Here is a 10,626-nt window from a genome sequence, read left to right on the forward strand (position 1 = left end):
GAGAGGGAGAGGGAGAGGGAGAGGGAGAGAACTTTAAAATGAACACATTAAAAAAAAAAAAAGCCCAGTCAGTTGGAAGAATGGAGATCCTGAACTATAGTGGGCAGGACATCCACAGCATCTGCTAAGGCCATGAGACTTATCTGTGGTTGGTGAAAAACAGAAACATTAAGGGTAACAGCTATCAAACCTTATGTGAGATACTCTGTGCTCTAACAAAACACCAGAGACTTGGCAAGTTATAAGAATTAGAAGTGTATTTGACACATGGCTCTGTGGGACTGGAAGTCTAACAGCACGGTGCTATGATCTGCTTAGCATCTGCTACTGTAGCATGGCAGTGACATCCCAGGCTACGACAGAGAATGAAAGGTCACAGTCCCGTCTTGGGTGCTCCACCCTCATGACTGACCTCATCAGATCAAAACTATACCTCCAAAGCTCTACCTCCAAGTCCCATCAACATATGACTTAGGAGAGACACGTTGTTAAATGATGGTAGACACTGCCGAATCGTAATTAAAAGAAAGAAACCCAAGCCATACACAAGTGTGAAGAAAGTTAATAGAGCTTGGGGGATAGTTCCACAGGTAACATGAGAGTCTGAGTGCCAAACCTAGAACCCAAGCCAATAACAAAACAAAACAAAAAACACAAAACAACAACAAAAAACTAGACAGCTCCTAAGAATCGACCCCAATGTCTGATAACTTCGACATGCTTGGACACACAGACATAGACACAGACACACAGACACACACACACACACACACACACACACACACACACACTAGCATCTGGATCTATGGAGTAGAGCTTTCTACTGACACTCTACAGAGTTGTCAACAGGCACACAGGGCAGTGACATGCCAGAGCCACATGTCAGGGGACTAAGCAGGACTGGGAATCAAGGCCACAGTGTTTCAAGCTGCCCTTTCTCTGAACCATCCCTAGCCCCTCACATCCAGAGCTGATAGATTCTTCTCTTCCCTTGTCTCCTATAGCCTGGCAGAGCTGGAGAAGGAGGTGGGCACTCTCAGGAGGGGCCTCAGAGCAGTGGAGGTGGTAAGTGCATGTTGGACTTGGTGGGGAAAACTGTCCAAGGAAAAGCTAATGTTACTCCATCGCTGGGTCCAGTGCCCATCCCAACACAATACACACACATCTCAGACAGAGGAAGCCCTGTGTGGTGCATTTTGATGACCTGAGGCTCCTGAATGAGAAGGAGAGACAACAGCAGTGAAGAGAGCCTTCAGGAAAAGTTATTCACCTACTTGGGGTTTACCTTTAGACCCTCAAAGAGGGGCTGTCTGTCCGAGACTGTCTCTATGTCACTGGGAGATGTCCACATGTTGGACTTAGCCCTAAGAGTGTCACACGCTCGTGTTTGACCATAGTGAATAGGAAGGTTTGCTGACTACAGAGGGTGTCCAGCCGTGTGGCAATGGGGAACTGCATCCCCTGAAATAGCCCACCCTACATCCTTTCCCTTCATGCCTGAACTAGTGGAGGCTCTGCGGGCTTGCTCATGGATGGGAACTTTGGTATTTTAGTCCTTTGAAGTGGCTAAAACAAATCAGTGGGACGGCTTGTATGAACAAAAGACATTTATTTACCTCTTATAATTTTGCAGGGTGAGTCTTTCAAGACCAAAGTGCTGGCAGGACCAATGTCCACTGAGGGCCTGGTGTTCTTGGGTTGCAGCTTCCCACTGTGTCCTCACCTGCTACAAAGGACAGACTTCCCTGAGACCCTTATATAGGGCTACTAACCCCATTTACAAAAGCCTTATGGCTTAGTCACTTGATAGGAGTGTCCAACCCATGTCCTGCAGGCTACATGCACCCCAGGAGAGCTATGCATGGGGCTGACCCAAAACCACAAACTTACTTAAGACAGTATGAAGTTTTTACGATGATATTTTCCTACCTTGGTTTTGCACTTCCACGTGTGTGCTTTGTAGACGACAATATTTTGTCACAATGTCACAAGCTTGCATTCACCTCTGAGATCCCACATCCCTGCTTCACCTTAGGATCTCAATACAGGACTATCGAGACAGTGCAAACACTGGATCCCAGCACTGGGCTCTGGCCCTTTAACAGCCATTGCCGTTCACATATCTTCATAGCTGATGCACTCTCTAGGATATTCTCAACTCATTCCTTGACCCTCGTACTTGAGAACTGGAGAATTCCTGCAAACTTTTATTTTTTTTTATTGGATGATTTATTTACATTTCCTATGTTGTCCCCTTACCCCATCCCCCACCACCCCCTCGGAACCCCCAATCCCCTCGCCCCTCCTCCTTCTTCTCTGTGGATGTAACCTCTATCTACCACCCCCCACTCCCACCTCCCCACCCTCAAAATTCCCACCCCCTGGGGCATCCAGCCTTCATGAGGTCAAGGTTCTCTTCTTCCACCTATGCCCAGCAGGGCCCTCCACTTTTACATATTCAGCTGATGCCCTGGATCCCCCCCTAAGTGCTCCCAGGCTGGTGGTTTAGACCCTGGGAGCTGTGGTTGGTTGGTATTGTTGCTCTCTTCATGGTGCTGTAAATCCTTTCAGCTCCTTCAGTCTTCACTCTAACTCCTCTATTGAGAACCCCATGATCAGTTCAATGGCTAGTTGTGAGCATCTGCCTCTGAATATGTCTGACTCTTGAAGGCCTCTGAGGAGATATCCATATCAGGCTCTTATCAGCATGCACTTCCTGTCTTCCACATCAGCATCTACCTTTGGTGATTGCACATGGGATAGATACTCAGGTGGAGTGGTCTTGAGACGGCCCCTCCTTCAATTTCTGTCCCTCACTTTGTCTCCATATTTGCTCCCTTGAGTATTTTGTTGCTCCTTCTAAGAAGGACCAAATCACCCTCACTTGGTCTTCCTTCTTTATGGGCTTCATGTGGCCTGTGAGTTGCATCTTGGGCATTTCAAGGTTCTAGGCTAATATCCAATAATCAGTGAGTGAATACCATGTGTGTTCTTTTGTGATTGGCTTACCTCACTCAGGATGATAATTTCTAGTTCCATTCATTTACCTAGGAACCTCTCGAATTCATTGTTTTTAATAGCTGAGTAATACTCCATTGTGTAAATATACCACATTTTTTGAATCCATTCCTCAGTTGAAGGACATCTGGGTTCTTTCCAGCTCCTGGCTATTATAAATAAGGCTGCTATGAACATAGTTGAGCATATGTCCTTGTTATATGTTCGAGCATCTTCTGGGTATATGCCTAGGAGTGGTATAGCTGGATCCTCGGGTAATGCTATGTCCAATTTTCTGAGGAACCGCCAGACTGATTTCCAAAGTGGTTGCACCATCTTGCAGTCCCACCAACAATGGAGGAGTGTTCCTCTTTCTCCACACCCTCGCCAGCATCTACTATCACCTGAGTTTTTAATCTTAGCCATTCTGACTGGTGTGAGATGGAATCTCAGGGTTGTTTTGATTTGCATTTCCCTGACGACTAAGGATGCTGAACATTTCTTTAGATGCTTCTCGGCCATTCGAGTTTCTTCCGTTGAAAATTCTTTGTTAAGCTCTATACCCCATTTTTTAATAGGGTAATTTGGTTGTCTGGAGTCTAATTTCTTGAGTTCTTTGTATATATTGGATATTAGCCCTCTATCAGATGAAGGATTGGTAAAGATCTTTTCCCAATTTGTTGGTTGTCGTTTTGTCCTATTGACAGTGTCCTTTGCCTTACAGAAACTTTGCAATTTTATGAAGTCCCATTTGTCAATTCTCGATCTTAGAGCATATGCCATTGGAGTTCTGTTCAGGAACTTTTCCCCTGTGCCCAAGTATTCGAGGCTTTTCCCCACCTTCTCTTCTATTAGTTTCAGTGTATCTGGTTTTATGTGGAGGTCCTTTATCCACTTAGACTTGAGCTTTGTACAAGGGGATAAGAATGGATCAATTTTCATTCTTCTACATGTTGTCTTCCAGTTGAACCAGCACCATTTGTTGAAAATGCTGTCCTTTTTCCACTGGACAGTTTTAGCTCCTTTGTCAAAGATCAAGTGACCATAGGAGTGTGGGTTCATTTCTGGGTCTTCAATTCTATTCCATTGATCTTCCTGCCTGTCTCTGTACCAATACCAGGTAGTTTTTATCACTATTGCTCTGTAGTACAGCTTGAGGTCAGGGATGGTGATTCCTCCAGAAGTTCTTTTATTGTTGAGAATAGTTTTCGCTATCCTGGGTTTTTTGTTATTCCATATGAATTTGAGAATTTCCTTTTCTAACTCTGTGAAGAATTGAGTTGGGGTTTTAATGGGGATTGCATTGAATCTGTAGATTGCTTTTGGCAAGATGGCCATTTTTATTATATTAATCCTGCCAATCCATGAGCATGGGAGATCTTTCCATCTTCTGAGATCTTCTTCAATTTCTTTCTTCAGAGACTTGAAGTTCTTGTCATACAGGTCTTTCACTTGCTTGGTTAGATTCACACCAAGGTATTTTATATTATTTGCAACTATTGTGAAGGGTGTCATTTTCCTAATTTCTTTTTCAGTCTGTTTATCTTTCATGTAGAGGAAGGCTACTGATTTGTTTGAGTTGATTTTATAACCAGCCACTTTGCTGAAGTTGTTTATCAGGTTTAGGAGTTCTCTGGTGGAAGTTTGGGGATCACTTAAGTATACTATCATATCATCTGCAAATAGCGATATTTTGACTTCTTCCTTTCCTATTTGTATCCCTTTGACTTCTTTTTGCTGTCTAATTGCTCTGGCTAAGACTTCCAGTACTATATTGAATAGGTAGGGGGAGAGTGGGCAACCTTGTCTAGTCCCTGATCTTAGTGGAATTCCCGCAAACTTAAGAGTCCAAAGACCATCTGTGTGCTGCCATGGGTGGTTGTTTCCATTATGACAGTCCTGGAAAGTGCCCCTTGGAGTTTGGATCACCGCCCACAGCACAGTGGTGGTGATGGGCGAGGGAAGGGTGCAGATAGCTGTACAGACTAACAATTCTCAACGTCCTCATTACCTTTAGAATTAAACCCCCAGGCGTCATCTTTCCCAAAGGCTTGCGTGACGTCCCGTGGGTGCCAAGAGGCATGCCGTGGCCCCTGAGTGCCAGCTGTCTAAAATGTGCTTTATTCTCTTTTCCCAGGAGTTGGAATATCAGAGACACCAGGCACGGGACCCCAACGACAAGTTCGTCCCTGTCATGAGTGACTTCATCACAGTGTCTAGCTTCAGTTTCTCAGAGCTGGAGGACCAGCTGAATGAGGCCAGGGATAAGGTAAAGATGGCCCGATGTCTACTCTGACCCCACTGCTCCTCGACACACCCTTTCTAGAGCTGGCATCGTCACCTGGTCCTACTTGGACATGGGCAAACACAGAGCCTCAGACCCTAGAGAATTCCCATCTCCTCCCTCCCCCAAGGCAATCAATGACAACCTCATACTGCAGAGATCTGGGTCCACTTCTTAGGCTTTCAGGCACCGTAAGCAACACTGTTAAATTTCATTTTTATGTACGTGTGCATGTTGGCGTGTGTGATCCTGTACACACGTATATGGGGGTCAGAAGTCAAGCTCTGCTGTCATTCCTCGGGATCTGATTGGTAGTATCAGCCCCGAACTCAGTGACATCACATTCAGGTGACCCCACGTTGTTGCCAAGGCAACCGCCATACACTCCCAGAATCCACCTGGCTGCCTCACCTTTATCTGGGAAAAGGCTACGTCACTGTCCATATAAATAGGCAGAACCCCCTGACCTTGCTCTCTCTTCTCCCTGCCATCTTCTTCCGTTTCTCTCCCTACCTTTGCCCTCTGCTCTAAATAACCTCTCCCTGCCCCTACCACACCCCCATCGTGGAACCGTTTGGTCTGGTGTTATCTGTCCTAAGCTATGATCCGATATCTAACACTGACTACCTTATTTTTCGCAACAGTCTCTCACTAGGACCTGGGGCTCAATGATTAGGGGAGACTGGCTGGCCAACAAGTCTCAGAGATCTTCCTGTATCTCCCCAGTGTTAAGATCATACTAACACACCCAGACTTGAAGTACTTGAGATCAAACTCAGCCAGGGCGCTTACGTGGCAAGCATTTTACTGGATAAGCCCCACCCCAGCCCACCACCAGTGTTTCACGATTCCTAGCCTACCTACCTTACAGGTTTGCTGAAAGTTTATAGTCCCACTCAACAGACATGAACACTGAGAATCAGAGGGTTTTGGTCACTTGGGTGAGCATCATGGAAACCCAACTCAATCTTGAAGGTGCCTCTGTGGGGATGCATATGGACCCATGTGTGAGGTTCTTATTCAGAAGACCCAGGGTGGGGCTGGACAGCCAGTGTTTCCAACAAACTCCCAGAAGGTGCATAGGCCTCTGGTCCAGGAGGACTAGATGTGTAGTGATATGCTTCCTAGATGATATTGTGGGTTATGCTTAGAGAAGGCTAGACCAGTGTCTGCTTCAAGTACAGTCAGCCACTTCTATCTGTCACCCCACTTAACTCCCACAATAGCATCACGAAACTGATCCTCATTTTACAGGAGAAGTTGAGTCTCAGAGGAGCTAAGTAGGTCACCCATCAACTGAGTCACCAGATGACTAGGTGACCTGTGAGAGCCTTCTCCATTCCAGCTAGGCAGTTCCTGATGTTAGAAAAGTCTTACTCTGGTCAACATCCCCCTGATCTCATATCTACATTACAAAAGACCCAGAGGTGGCACAAAGGAAGACTGTCTGTCAAATAGTCTCAACCTATTTCTCCAGAAGTAGGCCTCATAGGGGTTTTTTAGGGGGGAGGGGGAATAACAGGGTAAGCAAGGAATGAATAACCAATGAATTTTAGATTATAGATTAAAGTTTCCATTGGTGAGCCAGTCAGTGATGGTGCACACCTTTAATCCCAGCACTTGGGAGGCAGAGGCAGGCAGATTTTTGAGTTCGAGGCCAGCCTGGTCTACAGAGTGAGTTCCAGGACAGCCAGGGCTATACAGAGAAACCCTGTCTCGAAAAACCAAAAAAAAACAACCAAACAAACAAAAAGTTTCCATTGGACTGGGTTCAGCTGGAAGCTAACAGACTGTAGCAAGCCTTGGACTCATGATGCCTCTACCTGTATCTTTTACAGTTCGCCAAGGCACTGATACACTTTGGAGAGCAGGAGAGTAAGATGCAGCCAGATGAATTCTTTGGCATCTTCGACACCTTCTTGCAGGCCTTCTTGGAGGCCCGGCAGGACCTAGAGGCCATGAGGAGGAGGAAGGAGGAGGATGAGCGGAGAGCACGCATGGAATCCATGGTGAGTCTGGGTCTGGCAGGGGGCAGCATGCAGAAGAAGTGTGTTGGGGAAGGGGCTCCTGCGGCGGGGGGGTAAAACAGGGGCCGGGGCCCTGGGGGGGGGGTGCTGTTAGCCCCAGAACTCCTAATTTGGGGGAGACCATGTAAGGTGGGGAGGGTGGAGCGTCTTGGGAAGAGGAAGAGTGGTTCCTGGCAGGGAAGTACATCCAGGGTAGGGCGAGCATCCTAGACCAAGAGGGCTGCAGGCTGCTTGCCTGTGTCCCTGAGTCGACTCCCCTTTCCACTCCCAGTTGAAGGAACAGCGAGAGAGAGAAAGATGGCAGAGGCAGCGGAAGGTCTTGGCGAGCGGCTCCCTGGAGGAGAGCGGCGAGTTCGATGACTTAGTGTCAGCTTTGCGCTCTGGAGAAGTTTTCGACAAGGACTTAAGCAAGTTCAAACGCAACCGGAAGCGACCTGGGAGCCAGGCCCCAGAGGTCACCCGCGAGCGGGCGATAAACAGGCTAAATTATTGACTTGGGGACTGGGGACTGACCACATAGCAGCAAGCCTGGAGACAATGATTAGGGGAGAGGCGTTGAATAGAAGAAGCAATGACTTAAGAGATTTGGAAAACTGGGTTTGGGAGCCCCTGGGCTGGGTCCTGGGGGCTGTGTGCGGCTAGACCGGTTGTCTCCCGCACTGACGGGGTCTTCTCTTGTCGCCTGTATTTTACCCGTTCTCGTCCATGTTCTGTCCATCTCTCTCTGTGCCCCTCCCCCTCCTGGCCATCATTCTCTAAGACTAGCTTGGGCATCCCTGGCAGGCCCTCCCAGGCTGGGTGACACTGTTTTCCACATCTCATGTTGGCACAGAGCTGTTTAAGACCCAGGAGATATTCCTGTCTGAACGTTTTGTGGTGGTAGAGTGAAACTCGAGAGCCAGCAGTAGGCTCCTATCTGAAAAGACAGCTCAAGGGAACATGGATCTGGGATAGGAACCAGCGACTTTATGTGTTCTAGCTAGACAAGCTCTAGAATGTTCTAGAAAAAGAAAACAGGACCAGAGCCAGCAAGTGAGTTGTCTACCTGTGCCTTTTTCCTACACCAAGTCCTGGTGTTTCGCTTCTTCCCTGGCCACCTCCATCCCATTGACTAGTTTCTGGTCCCCAGATTCATCTCTGGTTTCCAGAATTCTGGCTCACCATCAGCTCAGAGTGTGGTTCTGGTGAGGAGAGGTGCCCAGGAAAGACTTCTGTTATCACCTCACCAGACTCAGGCATAGGCCCCAAAGCAAATCCCAAGGTAACCTGACCACTATCTTGGAGAGACTGACCCCAGATCCCCACTAGAAGGTAGCACTCGAATGCTTCACTCCCCTGAGAGTGCCCCATCTATCATGTCCCTCAGCTGAGCCTTGCTATGCCACAGTGGCCTCAGTCTCCACCTGCAGGTCACATGGTGCTCCAGATCTAGGCTGCAGCTGGCCTCGGGGAATTAGTTCTGAGGGCTAGAACTATCCTCCATATTTAACTGTCACTCTGAAGGGGACAAATAGACAGGAGACTGAGAAGAGCAGGCAGGAGATGCCCAGGAGATGAGGAGGGAGCGCTTGTGTAGGATGCTGACTCCAGGGTTTGCCCCTACATTTGTGCTGTTGGTTCCTCAGTCTCACTGCAGGGGATCATTCTGGCCCTCTGTCCACACTCTTCTTCTGTCCTGTCCACCCATCTTCAGCTGTTTTGATGGTGTTGGTGAGGTGCCACTGCTCTACCTAGGCAAATGTTCTAAACGGAGCGCAGTGGGATCAAATCCATGAAGATTTATGGTCAAACGAACCTTTCTGTGCTCTCATCTTGAGACCAGTCTTGCCTGATTACCATCCACCAGCTCCTGGCTTTTCTCATCTAACCCCCTGGCTCAAGGTCATTGCCAGTGACTGTGGGCTGCTCTATCCTGGTCCTATCACTGCCTGTCTTCCTACAGCAGATTCCCAGGGAGTGGGACCATAATAACTGTGGGGAGGAGAGACACAGGGCTAAGCTGGGAGCGTGAATTGGTTTGAAAGGGAATCTCAGCAAACGGAGGCCCGGCCAGTCTGGTGTGAAGAAGCCAGCCTGAGAGCACAAACGCCTTCTAAGAATGGCTGTGGAGGAGAGCTTTGACGGTCCTCTGCACATCCAAAGAACCTCCTCACCCTCTCCACGACCCTGCCCCTTGAGAAGCAAGCTATGAGAATGTTAAGGCTGGTGCTGGACATCTTCATATTCTCTCCCAAACTGGCTGGGATGTCAGCCTGACCCGCGAGGGGCAGGGGACAGGGATGGACTACACTGCCACCTGACTTATGGCTGAGCCTAGCCTTCCCAACCACCATGAAGATGGTACGTGCACCAGGAGAAATAAGGAAGATGGAAGTTGTTGAAAGGACACATTGGCTCTTCCGTAAAGCTGCCTGGCATCTCTCCAGAGCCCAGCCTTCTCACTCCAAAGAAATCTGCCTTCTGTATTTATTATTTTCTATAGCTGTCCAGTGGCTCCAGTGATGTGTGTCTTTGTAACCAGATTCCAACAGTGCCTTGGACCATGGACCATTGTGAGTGACTCAGCAGGGTGACTGGTGCCCAGTGGAGGTGGATAGGCTGGTCCTCAATGTTAAATGATGAAGTCTACTCCCCAGTACCCACCCAACCCTCCTGCCACCTGTGGGCCAACTGTTCCCGTTAGTTTTGTGCACAATGTAAAATTCATAGTCCAGCCAACACATCCTGTCTCTGCAGTGGCAATTCCCCTCCCAAGACGGAAGTTTGTTCAGGGGTTGGAAGGAAAACTCTCCAGGTGGGTGAAAACAGGCATGGGCTCTTCCCATCCCCTCCTGTTGCCACCAGCTGGGGAACTGCGACCACCTCCCCAGGACACCTGCCAACCTTCATGCCAAGGCTGCTCTTACCTACTGCTGCAGAAGACAGACAAGGTTTATATGTACAAACCTCTACAGTGTCCTTTCTACCTGCACCCTTTTATAAGAATATATTGTAATACTAAAAAAATATATTAAATTTGTCCCCACCCCTAACCTGCCTAGACACTTTTCTTCCCGTGTGGACTCAAATTGTGGGTTGTGCTGGAGTGGGCAGAGCCAGTGGGAGGCTGAAGTAAGCTCTTACCAGTTCCATGAGTGCCAGCGTACATTTCCTGGACTGTTTCAAGACATCTGAGGTTTTGTGGCTAGCTTGAGTTGGGAACTCTGTCACGGGAACTTGTTCATCTTCTAAAGAGCCAATGATTAAACATCCATCACAATACCTCTATACACGGCAGAGAGAATGCCGCTGATCTTAGAGAACCTGTCATGCCAGGCC

General features: G+C 48.1%; 1 protein-coding gene across 2 annotated transcripts in view; it reads left to right on the plus strand.

Annotated features, from left to right (window-relative positions):
• Daam2 (dishevelled associated activator of morphogenesis 2) overlaps window positions 1-10,340 on the plus strand; it is a 119,128-nt gene extending 108,788 nt beyond the window's left edge. For both annotated transcript variants that reach the window (XM_028766576.1, XM_028766577.1), the window contains exons 22-25: window positions 1,005-1,065; window positions 5,135-5,266; window positions 7,120-7,290; window positions 7,580-10,340. In XM_028766576.1, the coding sequence (XP_028622409.1) occupies window positions 1,005-1,065; window positions 5,135-5,266; window positions 7,120-7,290; window positions 7,580-7,801 (586 nt within the window). In that variant the 3' untranslated portion in view covers window positions 7,802-10,340. The remainder of the gene's footprint in view (window positions 1-1,004; window positions 1,066-5,134; window positions 5,267-7,119; window positions 7,291-7,579) is intronic.
• The last annotated feature ends 286 nt before the right edge of the window (window positions 10,341-10,626 follow it).

The sequence above is a fragment of the Grammomys surdaster genome, unplaced genomic scaffold (genome assembly GCF_004785775.1).
Source record: "Grammomys surdaster isolate TR1022 unplaced genomic scaffold, NIH_TR_1.0 169, whole genome shotgun sequence".
NCBI classification, from domain to species: Eukaryota; Metazoa; Chordata; class Mammalia; order Rodentia; family Muridae; genus Grammomys; species Grammomys surdaster.